The 16,367-nt window shown below is 36.1% G+C and overlaps 1 protein-coding gene across 1 annotated transcript; it reads left to right on the top strand.

Moving 5' to 3' along the window:
* Positions 1-2,776: 2,776 nt before the first annotated feature.
* LOC132549616 (uncharacterized) lies at positions 2,777-15,994 on the top strand. Its single transcript, XM_060213563.1, has 9 exons — positions 2,777-2,839; positions 3,150-3,414; positions 4,826-5,052; positions 7,144-7,215; positions 9,437-9,574; positions 11,376-11,487; positions 12,557-12,642; positions 13,833-14,931; positions 15,393-15,994. The coding sequence occupies exons 1-9, from the start codon at positions 2,777-2,779 to the stop codon at positions 15,437-15,439; spliced, it is 2,109 nt and encodes a 702-aa protein (XP_060069546.1). The 3' UTR covers positions 15,440-15,994.
* Positions 15,995-16,367: the final 373 nt, after the last annotated feature.

Genomic DNA, 16,367 nt, shown 5'->3' with positions numbered 1-16,367 from the left:
CGGAGTGCGTATTTTGACAGACGGAATGGTTTTGACGGCGTCATTGACGTTTTTAACTATAGCAAAGTACGTAACTCGACTGACGGGTTGGTTTTGACAACATCATTGATGTTGTTGCTATAGTTAAATAAATAATTCGACTGACGAATTGGTTGGTATGTGACTTGCATGGCGTACATGGCGTGTTTTGGCGTGTATTGTTGATATTGTACATGCAAAAACATCATTTTTACAATTTTTTGATATTGCTGATGTTGTTCGCTGTTGTTTGCTGCTGTTTGTTGTTGTTTGCTTCTGGCAGAGACGTATATAACATATGTGTAATATATGTCTCTGCTTCTGGTATTTGTATGCTTGATATTTTGACCTCAAAATGTGTAATTTGAATCCTGGGTTGTTTACAATCGTAGGGAAAATTAAGACTGGGCACTAACTTCTCCTTTTGGGTCCCCTCACCAGGTCCCAATATGGGTTGAATCAAAAATTTTAACCTTAGAATTGATTGTCCACCTTCAATGATGTTTAAGACAAAATTTGTTAAAAGCAAAATCTTGCCCTACTTTCCCTTGTACTTTTTCTGGAGTCTCTGTGACTCCTCTACTTGTCCGGGTATCCTCTCACCGACGAACGTCAGTGTTCTAGCGACAGTTTACACTAAATCTCATGCTGAGTATTTATCATATTGCATGATTTCGATCTTTTCTTGACCGCTTTATCAAAAAAGAAAGAAAACATGACGGACTTGAATGTTGTGTGGCCAACATATGAAACATCACATCTTTATTTTATTTGGCTGTTTCAAAATTTGATACATCACTTATGGCATGTGTTTTCCTTTTCTACACAGGTCCTTATAAATTTTGATTTAAATACAAAGCAGAAGCTGTGTCATTTATCAACTTCTTTAGAAATGCAGGTGTCACTTTCATAAGGTAAATATAACAAAGTTTCCAACAGTATTGTTTCAAACGTGCTTCAACAAAAAAACGTGGTTGATTGTGGGATTATAACTATTGCTTCCCTGGTAGAACAAAAGTTTCGGTGACATAGATTGTATGAGACAGCATCTTAATGATTTTATTTCAAATGGATTTTTAAGAAAATTTCATTAGAAAAAGGTAGGCAAGTTTAAGAAAAAAATTAAAACTTGCCATTAAAATTAATTTTTTGATATTTTTGTTGATAATGAAGTAGACAGCTGCATATTTCGAACGCTTCTGATGACATGGTAAGTTGTGGTGCTGGCTGTTACAGGTTGTAGTAGATGTGTTAGTGACAAGTCCATTGTGAATGTTTCGTTCTGATACCTTTATTTGGAGGTGAGGGAAACCTCAGTCGTGGCAATGCAATATCTTGGATAGGGTTTTAGGAATAAAGTATTTTAAGCAAATTTATTAATGATATAGCTTGATCAAAATCATTCCCAATTTAATATAACATTCTAAATATGTTTTTGTCATTGTTGAATTACCAAATAAGTACAATTGATCATATTAAGAAAATTGGCTTTCATGCAGAAGTACCATCTCGACGCAAGGCCTTGTAACATTATTATTTCTGTCTGATACTACTGAATCAAACATTCATCAGACTGAAGAAGTGTGTGTGTGTGTGTGTGTGTGTGTGTGCAATCCTAGCCCTATATGCAATAGATTCTGCAATTTCCCTTCATTTGCATCAATATTGTATCATATGTTGAAACAAGTGGAATATTATATCAAACTAACAAAGGTGCAAAAGGATTTTATTTGTTAATTTTGAAGACATTATCAGAGACATATATGTGTCCATGATATACGTCTCTGACATTATTAAATGAATTAACGTAATTTTATAGGTGTTATCTCCCTTCCAAATTAATATCGGGAGCTGTAATTTTCAGAAGGTTATGTGTTCTAACCATATAAAAAACTTTTTTGTTGTCCAGTTGTTGCTTTTGGGTATATTGTATAATACTTTTGGGTGTTTGGGGATAAGTTTTGCTGTTTATGAGGGTTTTTGGGTAGATCGCTCCGCCCAAGCGAAGTGTTATGTGTAATACAGTCTGAAGATGCCACTACACACAAACCAATGACATCACATAATTTTGTGCATATTCACAAAAGGCGCTCGACACGAATCTCCGTATCCGGAAGAATTATGACAACATTGTTCTCTTCTGTTCGCAATGCTTGATCCTACGTATTGTTAACAGAAAACTGCATTATCTCACTAATGTTCGAAATACCAGACGATGATGAAAAATTTTGGGAGGTAAAATATTGATATGACTATTCATTGTGCATGCACAGCCATAGGCAACAGGGCCTAGCAATCTCTAACAAATATTTATACTTGTCGATTTATACATGTCTGTATTAGTTTCATACCCCCTTAAGATTTGCATTTCCATAACAATGCTATGATAGCAGCCTATGTTGACGAATTACAAAAAACAAATACACATATGCCTTTGAATGCATTTATGCTACAAGATTTTGTTGTGGTTGGACATTGGGGTATTGCATGTTTGGCCTCCAACATGCGTTTGCATGCGGCTACACATGTGTACATACGTGGTTAGGACATTTACTGGAATGGAGTTGAATAATCCAAATGACAGAAATGAAGAAAAATAGACTTTTATCAACAATAATTTGAGAGAATGGATCTAACATAATGTTCTTTAATGACATGTTGATCTGTATGTCAAAAGTCCTGAGTTTATTATTCTATCTAAAAAAAAATTTTGAAGTTATTGTGAAAAATTCCAAGTTGGGGTGGACAGACGTAGAAGATGAATTATGGAAATGGAGGAAAAGGACATGACATCAATTTTTTGTTCAAGAGAATGGACTTCGTATTGTTTTATTTGATATAAGTTAAGGTTGTGACCCAATTGGGGAAATGTTAGTTCTTAGAAATCCTTTTTCCATTTTTGATTTTGACTATGAAAGTTTATTGTTACTTCTTGAAATCCCAGTAATTATCATCACTGTTTCTTTATTATAAAATTAACCACAAATACAGGGGACAGAATAGAAAAGAATTAAAAAATGATAAACCGATAAAGACCCACTAAAGATCAGGCAATGGTGGGGGCCAAACCCCATTTGTAATATCTCTGGTTTAAAACATACTGAGCTTATAACACCCAATTCTGTTCACAGGATGTACCATTGAATGACATCAGTAATGAAAATGCTACTCCAGTTAAAGTCACAGACTCAGAGTTACAGAAAGGTCAACCAAGCAACTTAGACCAGAACTATTTCAATAAAAGAAGATGTGTAACTCACCATGATCAGGCTCTGGGAAATCAAGGAAGGCAATTCCCAAACCAGAATTTTATCTCTGGAAAACCTTTACCCTCAACGGAAAACAAATGTGATAGAGGGTCATCCAATGTTTCTCCAAACAACAACTTTATCCGAGGTTTGGAATTTAACTTTTTTGTTATTAAGGGTATTTGAGGTTTACCTATAGACCTTGTACTTCGCTATTGTCATGCACAGTTCCCATGCATAAACCTTGCATTCAAATGACTTCTCAATAACCAAAGGCCAGAGGTAACAATAATTGACCATTATCATACTGTAATGAAGCACTATCAAGCATTTTCAAATGATTGACCTTGACTTACTTTCAAAGCCTCTGGAGTTAAACTCTGTGGCATGATGATATAAAGAGCTACCAAAATTTTAGCTCACCTGATCTGAAGGACTGATGAGCTTCCTGTGGAATGGATATTGTTTAAATTTGGTCTGAGGTATTCTTGGGTGAAGGGGGAATAAATTATATACAAACAGTAGATCCTGGGACCTCTGGGGCAGGAGGGGCAGCCACAGGGCCAAAAACGGGAAAAAGAGCACATTCTAAAAATCCTGTTATTGCTGTCAGAATTATTGGATTTTGCCCAAACTGTCTGGAAACGCTGTAAAATTTCTTATGGCTGAATAACATCTATATAATGCTTCAACATAAAATTATTCCTCATTAAACTAAAGAATATTCACTCTCAATCTGATCTCGTATGCCATAGCTGTTCACACCTCTGGTGGCTGCTACAGCATTGTTAAGCTTATGATGTCGTAGCTGATGGGATTCATTCGATGTGAGTTTATTAATGCTCATTAATACTAATTAGTAGTAGAGGGACCAGAATCCTCGTGATACTGGCGATATTATTGCTGTCATCTTCTGCACCCTGTGGAACTCCTGGAATATTGAGTGTAGACTGTGTGTACATAGTAGCACATTATGAGTATTACTCAATACATAGACCTGACGTTGTCTGTCCATGTGTGTATGTTTACGTCACACCTTGGGACAAAGTCTCATGGTGACCTATGGCGATGAACCAAAGATGAACCAAAATTGTGAATTATGCAGTCCCCAACTCACAGGGGCCTAAGAGGTGAGACCAAAAGGGGTCTAATTGACTCAGATTTCGAAAATCTTCTTCTCAACACCCAGATATGGAAGAATGGTCTTCATGGATAGCAGCATCTAAAGTTGCTTGACAAAAATTGTGAATTTCATGGCCCAAAGATCTTTGATTTTTGTTCTTAATTTGGTTAATTTCCATTGAAAACTTGGTTAGAATTATGAGCAAAGGATGATGACTTGATGGTATGCCCATATTGATCCTGGCTGACCCCCAGAGGCCAAATGGGGTAAAAGATGAAACTATCAGACTAAATAGTTGACATTATCCGACTAATTGGATGACATTATCAGACTAATTGGATGACATTATTAGACTCATTAAATTTTTGTGATATGATAATTTAGACTCACCTGAAAAATTATTACTGATATACTGAGGGTTGTTACCTTTCTTTAGGGAAGCTGAGTAACAGTATGCAGGGTTCATGTTTGAACATCCCTATACAGCCATCCAAAGTCCTGGTCCCTTTCGTTCAGGAGGTAGCCCTGCCAAGAGATTCGCTCATCACCAGTCCAAAAGGCTACACGTCGGGATGTGATGATGATTTAAGAAGTGGTCATACTTTTCACAGCAGCAAGAGGAAAAGGAAGTTTCCAGGACCAGCAGGTCTCCTTCCGCAACTTGTAAGATATTCTTTTCTTAACTCCAATTAAATATTTATTGGTATCTAACTGACTCATAGATATCAAACTATAGTAGGGAGCAAGTTTTGACTGAAGTAATGTTTTAAACTAACAGGTTAGTATATTGGGTACAACTACACTTGGCTAATGCTACCTGTTTGCATATTTGTGGTTAGTTGTATATCATAAATAATGCCACCATTTTTAGTATATAGCCATTATGTTTCGTCCATTATTGTAAACCATGTGTAAACTTTCCATTCCAACAACATCAATAATCAAAGAGGCTAAGTGTACTATTTGAACTGTGGCATGCTGGGGTGAGGGGCAATCAAGTTTGTGTTTAGAACTTTAAATTTCTTCTTCCAATGAGGAATAGGTCCAGGGTCATGGCATTTGCGTAAAAGCATACTTGAGGAACAGGACATTGCAGATATTGAAATTCTTTCATGTAAGTTGTTGAACAGTTAAGCAATTCAGGCCCATTGAGCCTCTTTCATATAGATAGGTCTTTATATTCAGATGACTATTAAGGTCCATGGGCCTCTAAGATCGCTGTGAGACAAACAAGTATTATGCTAAAGGCTTCTCAAAACTGACAGGCTAAATGATCCTGATAGTATTCTGATTGAGATTTGCATCAATCATGAACTTAAATTAACATTGCTCTGGTCCAAAGTTCACTCTCTGAATAAGGACCAATTGGTGGAACGCAGAGGACTTTGGGATAACATCCATCCTTAGAGGTCTGTCTATAATCATCATCAAGTGACAATAAGTGGCAGTAAGTTTGGTTAAGTCTCTCAGTGATCAGTCGACACAGAGTCCTGAGTCCTGTATTCACAGAATTTTGATGGAACTTAAAGAATTTCTGGAAATATTTTACATTGTGGGAACCATTCTTTTTAGCAATTAAGTTGAAAATGAATCATTAAAGTAAATTTTTCATTGATCACTTTTTTTTGGAAACATTCTTGATACAATTTGGTAAGCCACATGATATATATGATCGTAATACATCTTAGTACCAAGTTTTATGTTGAAGTTTGTAAAATTGTTCAAATTATAGATGGTGAATTCAATTTTCCTCATTTACCAGCAGCATACATGTACAGTGTCTTCAAGCTATATCTTAAAATTATTATAAAGTTAGTGACATTAAAAGATATGCTGTTAGCAAGATAAGAAAACATTAACACACAGAATTTCCATCTCATGTATAAAAGTTATGACAATGTTACCCTAGTGAGATTGACAGCTTGGCACACATGTACATTTCATGCAAATAGCATGGGTTATTGTGAAGTGTTTCTAGACACTTACCTAAACTATCCAGAGAAGTTAGCAATATCAGAAGAGATATTGTTAATGTGGTAATAATACATCCTTGTACCAAGTTTTATGTTGACATATATAAAGTTTATAGAGTTACAGAAAGATAATTAGCATCATTGACAAGTCCTAGAAGGTCTGTATGATGCAGTTTAATTCACTTGTTTGGTATATAACTCCCACTATTTCATTCCACAAGCTGTAAAAAGACCTTGTACCAGATGTACCATATATAAGAGTGGGAAAGAAGAATGGAAAAATAACTGGTGAAATGGATTTGGATTATTTTTGTGATATTTGTGTAGATGAAAGGTCACTAGTAGAAACAGGACATGATACAGCATTTATCATTCAGCTGTGTTTTAATCTTTGAACCACATAAACATTTGTTTTACTGAAGGGCCCAGAATTATAACATTTGACTTGTAGTTATAGGATAAAGCTGACAAATACCACTTAATGTAATGACCTGGACCTTTTTATTCAAGATACCAGGAGTCAAATTCATTAAAACACAGAAATGGCTTACAATCAGTAGTAGATAAATGTCCACCTGGCAGTGTAAGCTTGCAAGTTTCAAAGTTAAGATTTAATATAGATGCTTTATAAATGTTTTTTTTTGTGTAAACAATTGAATACCCTAGTGATGAATGTGCAATGCAGGCTCATTGGATCTCTTGTATATATGTGCATATACATATTAAAGAAAGTTTATAAATCAGCAGCCATTGAATTAGGTTTACAATGTTTTGTATACAGGGTCAACGCCTGAACAGTCCTGATATATCCAAAAGGAAAGAAGATACAGTCAGCCCAGTACAGGTGATTGAGGTAGGTAAAGGAGGTATAACATCATAGCCCTAGGGACTCATTGTTCTTTCATCGTCTGTCAATCCATCGACTTTTTCTACAAATCGCCACTAGTTATGAACAACCAAGAGGATTTTGACCAAATTTGGTGAAGAGCATTTTTTGGGAAAGAAGAGCAATTTTTTTTTTAATAAGTGGCGGTTCTCGAAAATTTGGTCTGAAGCATTCTTCGATGGAGGGGAATCAATTTTGTGTAATTGATGGGTCTTTTGGCCCCTTTGGTTTGCAGATAGGCTCGTGCCCAATAGGGGAAAAGGGCAAATTCTTTAAAAAGATTCTTTAAATTCACCAAGATGTCATTGGTCAAAATATGAAAATGATAATAACTCAAAAACAGGTGATTATACAGAAATCATGGGAGTAGAATAAAAATGATAAGAAACAGAACAATATGTCTTTTCACCAGTTGGTAAAAAGCCCTAATAATGAATCTCCAAAATGTTTTCAGAAGTCTTAATGTTCGAAGTGATGTTGCACTATTATCGGTTATGATCGTTTTTACTGATAGTAACTTTCTTGCAATTTTACATATCTGACTGTATTTTATTAGCCCACCATCATCAGATGGTGGGGTATTCAAATTGCCCTGCGTCCGTGGTCCGACGTCCGACCGTCCGTAAACAATTCTTGTTATCGCTATTTCTGGGAAAGTACTGGATGGATCTTTCTCAAATTTCATATGCAGGTTCCCCTTGGTCTCTAGTTGTGCATTGTACCTTTTTTGGACTGATTCGAATTCAAGATGGCTGACAGATGGCCATCTTTTATTTTGAAAGTAAAAGTTTGTTACCGCTATTTCTGGGAAAGTACTGGATGGATCTTTCTCAAATTTCATATGCAGGTTCCCCTTGGTCCCTAGTTGTGCATTGTACTTTTTTAAGACTGATTCAAATTCAAGATGGCCGACAGGCAGCCATCTTTTATTTTGAAAGTAAAAGTTTGTTACCGCTATTTCCGAGAAAGTACTGGATGGATCTTTCTCAAATTTCATATTCAGGTTCCCTTTGGTCCCTTGTTGTGCATTGTACCTTTTTTGGACTGATTCGAATTCAAGATGGCCGACAGGTGGCCATCTTTTATTTTGAAAGTAAAAGTTTGTTACCGCTATTTCTGGGAAAGTACTAGATGGATCTTTCTCAAATTTCATATGCAGGTTCCCCTTGGTCCTTAGTTGTGCATTTTACCTTTTTGGACTGATCCGAAATCAAGATGGCTGACAGGCAGCCCTCTTGGATTTTGGGAGTAAAATCTTGTTACCGCTATTTCCGAGGAAGTACTGGATGGATACTTCTGATATTTCATAGGTATTGGTTTCATTTTGTTCCCTAGTTGTGCATTGTACTTTTTTTGGATTGATTTGAAATCAAGGTGGCCCACAGGCAGCCATCTTGGATGTCGACAGTAATACAACACAAGCATATTGTCTTTGATAATCTATCAGATTGATTCAAGACCATGTCCATTATCCACCTGTAACTGACTGCTATCTAATAATACTTTGGGATCTTTCTCAAATGATATTTGCTAATAGGTGCTTAATAATAATATCTTGTGCCATCATTGAGTACATTCAATGAAGGCCAGTTCTTGAACATTTGCAAAACCTGTAACAAAAACAAAAAATAAATAAATCTTCAAGAACTGAAAACAGATCCTGAAATGGTGGGCGCCAAGATCCCACTGGGATCTCTTGTTAATGTGTATAAACCATTTCAATTTGTCATACTTGAACGGTAAAAGAATTATTGATTGATCCTCATTACTGAGAGATGAAGTGACAAATATTCCATCATTAAAATTGGGTAAAAGAAGGGCATATAAAGGTATGATAAACTGATTTTAATTCAGGGCTAAATAGAAAAATGAAACAGGAAAGTGCATGATCACTCAGAAGTCAAATTCATCATTCTATTGTTGTCTTAATATAACAAACAAAAATTTGATTAAATATAGACCATGACAATAATCACAAGGTACAGGCCATTCTGTCAAACTTAACAATATTAATTATAACAAAGTTCACAGTTTTAATGCCATTTCTGATTGAACCTTCTGTTTAAGCATAGGTTTACAGTCCACATACCTCAGGGTCCTTTTGATTAATGGCAAGTACTTTAGCAACAGAAATTAACATCTAGAGAAAGCATGAAATCATTTATTTGAAGAACTGCTATATTTTCAGAAAACTGACTTGATCCTGTCTTCTCAGTCTGGGGAGGAGTTGTTTAATGACCGACCTTGGCAGACGCTAATGAGTGACATAAAGGAGATTGGACAGGACACACTGCAGCAGTTTTCTCTTGCCTCCAGCCTACAAAAGGCATGTAGACAATTATGTCATGGTATATCCTGAATTAAGACACTGAAATGGTGCCTTCTAATCGGTAGAATGAATGTAGTCGCTCACTTTGGATCATAAAATATCATCATGAGATAATATTAACTTATCTTTTGGCTGCCAAACATAGCCAGTTTAAAAAGACAATTTTTATCTCACCTGGCCTGAAAGGCCAACCTTTTCCTTTCAAAAACTTCTTCTTAATAACCAATGAACGTAATGTCTTAATATGTTGATATGTAGCTGGTATGTTCCTAGGATGAAGGCTGACCAAGTTTAGGAAAAGAAATAACCTGGGCATATATTCAAGGTCACAGGTGTCAAATTTGTTCAAACCTTTAAACAACTTCTTCTCATTAACCAAAAGGTCTAAAGGTATGATATTTTGCTGGTATGTTCCCATGATAAAGCCAGACAAAGTTTGTGAAAAGAAATGACCTTGACTTATATTCAATGTCGTATTGGTCAAATTTGTTAAAACTTTTAAATGACTTCCCATGAACTAAAAGGCCAAGAGCACATGAAACATTAGGGTTCTAACCCAGTAGCACTGCTTCTGTGAACTTGCTCAAATTTCATATGTTGGTTTCTGTTCAACTTTAGTCCCCAACTTTGTTTTTGATTTTTGGACTAATAAAAACAAAACAAATTGGCTGACACATGGCCATCTTGGATATTGACAATGAAAATCACTCTTTCTTTAAAAGAGTCTCATGGATTTTTTAAATTTCATATGTAGATTCTTTGTGATCTCAATGTTATTTCTAATTTTTAGAAAGTACTTCATGCCTCTTCCTTTTAATTTGATATGTAGGTTCTCCTTGGTCCCTTTTTATGCCATTTTGATTTTTGGACTTATTAGAAAAGCCAAAGGGCTGACAGACAACAACTATCTCAGATTTTGACAACAGAAGTTTTTCACTTTCTTGAGGAGAACTGGATGAATCCATCTCAGATTTAGTTGTTGGTTATCCTTTTCCAAAATTGTGCCTTTGGATTTTGGGATAGATCAGAAAATGAAAATAGCTGACCAACAGCCATTTTGGATTCCTATCTAAGATTATTCACAATACATCTTTAAAGGAGTTTTTAATTTCATAGAATTAAATAAATAACACAGGACACAGTTATTCACGATTATATGTTGTCTGCTTCACAGAATTCACAAGGCAATGTCTTCACACTTCTTAGGAGAGCAAGCTAAAGGGAAATAGAAGAATCAAATTATAAAATTCTTCTTCTCTCATATGCCTGGACAGGTTTCAACCTAGCATGGCACCAAAAGTGGAATTAAGCTGATGTTTTAATGTAAAACGCTACTCCTGACACCCTGGGACTAGAGGGAAATTTTGAACATTTTCTTTGAAGTTTGAAGCATTCTTTGGTGCCACCATCATCAGTTACTGGGCTATCTGAATCACCCTTTGTCCAGGGTTTGTGGTTTGTCAGTCTGTACACAAATTTTTTAATAAGTAGGTTCCTCATGGTCCCTATTTGTACCAGTTTGACTTTTGTTGGATTGAGCAAAATTCAAAGGTAGGTCTCCCTGGCGACCATTTTGGATTTGGCAATTACTGATTAGTATAGCATTTTCTTATGAAGATTTTTTTTCCAGTTCATGGAATTAAAACAAAATAGTGAAAAGAAGAGAAAACATTCAGAAAAAAGGCAACATTTAAAGAAGAAATGACAGCGGTCATTGCCAAGATCCCAATGAGATCCCTTGTTAATGTTGAAATGTAGATCGATAGAACAATTACATGATTTTGTTTCTTGATTTTAGGCTAAGAAAAAGCAGCTGATGAGGGGGAAAGTTCCGTTTGTTATGGCTGTGATAGAAACTCTTGAATGGCCTGCTGGGAAGGATGCCTGTGTCACTCTCAAGGACAAGTCCGGTAATACAGATATCGACACCATGCCAGTTAGGTACCTTGGTAAAGGTACACAAAGAGGTCTAAAAAGGGAAATAAAGAAAATTCTTTAAAATTCTTCTTTCTTATGAATGTCAAGATTCTGTCTGAATTTGTTCAGAGCCATCTTAAAGTGAAGAGGAATCAATTTTATATAAATGGTGGGTGTCTACCTCGTGGGATGGGAGGAACTGGGCCCAGAAGGGGAAATTTTACGAATTCTTTAGTCATTCATATGCCTCATGTAGGAATTATTGGATTTTGCCCAAATCTGAGTGAAGGTTTATCAGTTTAGTATAAACTGTGGATCTTGAACCCTTCGCGCTGGAGAGGCAGTGCCCAATAGGGAAACAGAGCAAATATTTAAAATTCTTCTGTCTATGTAGGAAAGTCAGGATTCTATATCAGTTCAGTTTAAAATATCCTTGGATGAGGGAGACTCTTTTTTTTGTATGAACAGTGTGTGTTCCACCTCCTGGGTGGATGGGGGAGCCAATTGGGGAAAGGGATCATGTTATGTTCGTTGATATTGTTCTGCTTCTTTAGGAGTGCCTGGATTCATTCCTAGTGTTGTCTGAGGCTTTCTTTGGTGAAGGAAATCAATTTTATAAAAATTTTTGGTAAAGGCCCTCTGGATCAAATGGATATGTTACAAATTCTTAGAAATCCTATTTTGTAGAAATGAGAGGATTTAGTCTTAATTTGGTAGGGATGTGGACCAAAGGGAAAAAAAGCTGTAAATCTTTAGAATCCTTTTACTTAGTTTGTATAAACCAGGTGAGCAAAACAAGTATAAGTTAGAATATGAAATCATTCTTTTTGTGTGAACCTGGAGGTATATACTTAAAATGTCATTTGGTTCTTCATCGTTTAGAAAAAAAGTAACAATTAATGTAATAGTGACTGAAAATGATTTGAAGTAAAGGTGAAATATGTAGGTGAGTAATACAGGCCCCATTAGCTTGTTATGCTGTCCACAGCAAAGTCTATGAGAGATTGATGAAGGATTTGATTGTTTTTATTGTTTAATTATGTAATGGTATTTGTTTGGAAGGTTCTATCCAGGGCACCATTCATGAGAGCCTGATGAAGGAGCATGGATGTGACTTCCAAACAGGCAGTGTGCTAGTCCTGAGACAGGTAAATACACAGAACGGTTACACTGTCATACAATGTAGAGAACATATATTGTTGTCTGGCATATTGAAGTTGACTAAACAGTTTTAATTTTTAATAGGTGAAACCTGTATGATGATATTTGCGACATGGCAGCAACAGTGACCATTTTGTAACATGATTGTGCAGTCATGGTTTTTTCTGAACAATATCTTTTTCTAAACTTCTCAAATTTGATCAGTTGTACTCGGCCGAAACCTGCCTGAAAGGATCCCGACATAACATCATTTTTCATTTCCGTCAGAAATCTAATGTGGTGCCGATGAACACCTTCTTGAGAAATACATTTAAATTATTTGTAATTCCACTAGTGTCATTGATTTGAAATTTGGCGGGAAACTTTAAGAAAATGAGATAGCAATGTTATTTCACCTTTTACTGCTGAAATACTTAAGGAGTTGGGATGGGAGGGTCAGATTGTTTTTGTTCAGTTTTTTTTATTGTTTTTACTAGATAACCAAAAGTATTTAAATACTCCTCAATCGCCCTGCATACCAGGTGGTATCCAAGCAAGGGATATCAGAAACACCCTTATCTACACCTAGCACCTTGACATTGGCTCTAATCCCTGTGTTTACTTCTAAGTATTTTTATACTGATGCATTTAATATATAGTGCATGGAATGTGTGTTTTGATGAAATAATAACTGCTAGCTTTAATGGATATACAAACTGAATTGATATACAGTGGACTCTCGATAATCTGAATGCCGATAGTGCAGGAAACTCGTAATCTGGATGAAAATGTCCAGGAACACATTTCCATAACATTATTTGTACTCATCAGTTTGGAAATTCTAAATCCTGCTCTGGAAATGCATTTTGGAAAGGGGAGAGTCCTTGTTTTAGTAATATTCTCGGGATAGTCCAGAAATTTTTGTCACCACATGGAGAGTTTTGTTACACTCAGTCAGTCGTGTCACAGGTGTTCACCCGGTTGATCGCTTGACACTATGCATATTGATAACGACCACTGTCACATCACCGCCTTGGATGTTCACCTGTGTGGGGCGTGTCAGTTTTATGCTGTATGCATTTGTAACTACAGTATGCAATGCCTAAGTAATGTACATTGGTACCTTGAATAAGGTTATAATGTCACAAGGGAAGACTGTTAGGTTTATCATGAACAAGTTCTTTTTCTTCCCCCACAGGTGAGTGTCATCAGCCCCACATCACGGAACCACTACCTGAACATCACGCCTGCCAATATAGTGTGTGTGTACTGTATTAAGTCCAAGAGTCTTACGAGGCTTCGCTTCCTTGATAAGGATAGAGCACTACCCACAATCTTTAAGGACATGGAGAGGGAAATGATGGTTAACTTTACACCACAGAAATCTGCAACCAACATTTGTCAGTCGATGTTCCACATGGGGACACCAGATGTTAGGACTCCCCAGTCAGGATTAAACATGAGGACAACAAATATCAGGAACCAACAGTCAAGGTTTGCATCAAATACACCCACTCCGAGATTTTCAACACCTGATCAAAGATCTGTGAAGAATGATTCTGCTTTTGTTCCTGTGATCCACAAGCCAAAGGATTGGACTATCTCCTTTCACAGTGGTACCATTTCACCGGTAGCTACCCAAGGAGGTAAAGCACCTGTTAGTAAGATTCCCCAAGGAGGGATGGTGTCGACGATCAGTACTGCACCAGGATGTCCTGTAGATAGGACTACCAAGAACACACCTGGATTTCTAAGCATGTCAAAAGATCCTGCCACACCAGGTGTAACTAATTCTGACAGACTAAAACCTGGGCTAAATACTGGCAAATCTCAAAATCCATCCAAGGATAATCAGTCAGGTTTTCAAAAACCAGAAACTGCATCCTCTGCATTATTAAGTCATAATACACCAAGATTTACCAATAAGCCAATCACTTCTTCACATGTTATGTGTGCATCACCTACAAATATACATGTTGCTGGTAAAGGTCAGTGCCATGTGACCAGTTGTCCAAGTGTTGTGTCCAGTTTTGATTCAGATAGTAGCAATCAGCAATACAATCACCGATATACTACTGGTAATGTCAGTACAACAGGTTTAGATCTGTCCACTTCAACACTATCATCTACAAATACACCTTACAGAAAACGGTTCAAGTTCAAGTCGCTTACCTCTCCTGATAATTCCCTGGGTTTATCATTAGGAAACAAGTTTGACAATGTTCCACCTGTTTGCAGTGCTATCATAACATCCCAGATGAAAGCAAATGTGGGAGTCGAAAATCTATGGCAAGATGGTAAGTTTATCTTTCCAAATGTTTTTGTTCTCGAAGTAAAAATCTTTTAAGTCTTGATTAATTTTGAAGTTGAGTGCTTTGATTCTAGATTATTTTAGGTGTATTAAATCTAGGAGTGAATTTTCAGAAATAACTGCAAATATATCATCACTTCTAATTAAAATATATGTAGTTTTTCTTGGTGAAACAAGAATCAATGAGTAAGGATCTGCACAAAGTATGTCTCATTTCCAGGAATACTGTTTACACCTGAACACTCTGTTTTGTAATAACGGTATTGTTTGTACAGTTAATGATCCACTTTAAATAACAATCAAATACTGTCTAAGGAATGTGAATCAATTCTGCTCTCCATCATCTTAGACAGGATGTCTTCATCTTGCTCCCATCTGTAGTTTCACCCAAAGATGCCTCCACTTTTAACATTGAGATACATTTGAATGTTTTTTCTTTCTTGATAGACCTGAGTGATGATATTTTATCCCAGCTTTCTGAGGAACTTATGTAAAAGTTTAGTACCTGGAGAATTCTAATGACAATCTTGTATGGGAGTCTGGTGTCAAGGAATCTATGCTAAGGAACCTCTGGTGTCAAGAGGATCATTCGAGTGAAACTTGAGGGAAACATACCTGTGAAAGACTGAAAGTCTGTCATGCTTAAGGATTTCCTGTAATTATTGTGTAAAATTTTTTGAGTATCGCATGAGAGGAAAACGTGCAAGAGAAACTTGAATAATGGTCTTACTGTGAGGAGAAACAACAGTGTTCCTATCTTGTATGTAGTGGGTGTATAATGATACAAAGACAAAAAATCCATTTTAACATGAAATAGAATGGACCTTTGATAATGCATTAAGGCACATTCCTTCATCCAGATTAATAGCTTTCTTCTGGAGTTTTCTCCCTTGATTATATAGCGGTATTTTTTTAATGTGATATGTATTGCTTACAATGTTTCACCACATATATTTGACTTAATCTGGCTGCTAATTTCCTGAGGAATAAGATGATTTGTTATTATCCAGAATTGTTATAACTAAGTGAGTCGGTTACAGCAACATGAAATGGACATATGATGCATTATGTTCAGATTTGAAAGCGATTAAATACTGTTATTTAAAAACTGATTTTGTTTTTGTTTTTATTCACAATTCATGTTCATATGTAGCATCGCTAATGTAAAAATCTGTATCATGTTTTTCCATATTAGATATGTGGAAGTATTGAGGGGTGATGGCTCCATTGTCATTAGTTCCTCATGGGAAACCAGAGGGAACTATAGTTTTGTTTTGTATTTTTTTTTTTTTTCCAGCCATGCTTCAATCTGCTATCCAATCTTGGTCCTATCTTCTACCCTACTAATCATTGGAACTTTATACATGTACTTGGATATGGGTTCATCTTGTCAAGCCAGTAAGTTGCATATCAAAAGAAGGT

This window comes from Ylistrum balloti, unplaced genomic scaffold, assembly GCF_031769215.1.
Source record: "Ylistrum balloti isolate Yb309-2 unplaced genomic scaffold, AGI_CSIRO_Ybal_v1 Utg370070, whole genome shotgun sequence".
In the NCBI taxonomy this organism is placed as follows: Eukaryota; Metazoa; Mollusca; class Bivalvia; order Pectinida; family Pectinidae; genus Ylistrum; species Ylistrum balloti.
The sequence above is the reverse complement of the archived record's forward strand: the minus strand, read 5'-3'. Positions and strand labels throughout refer to the sequence as shown.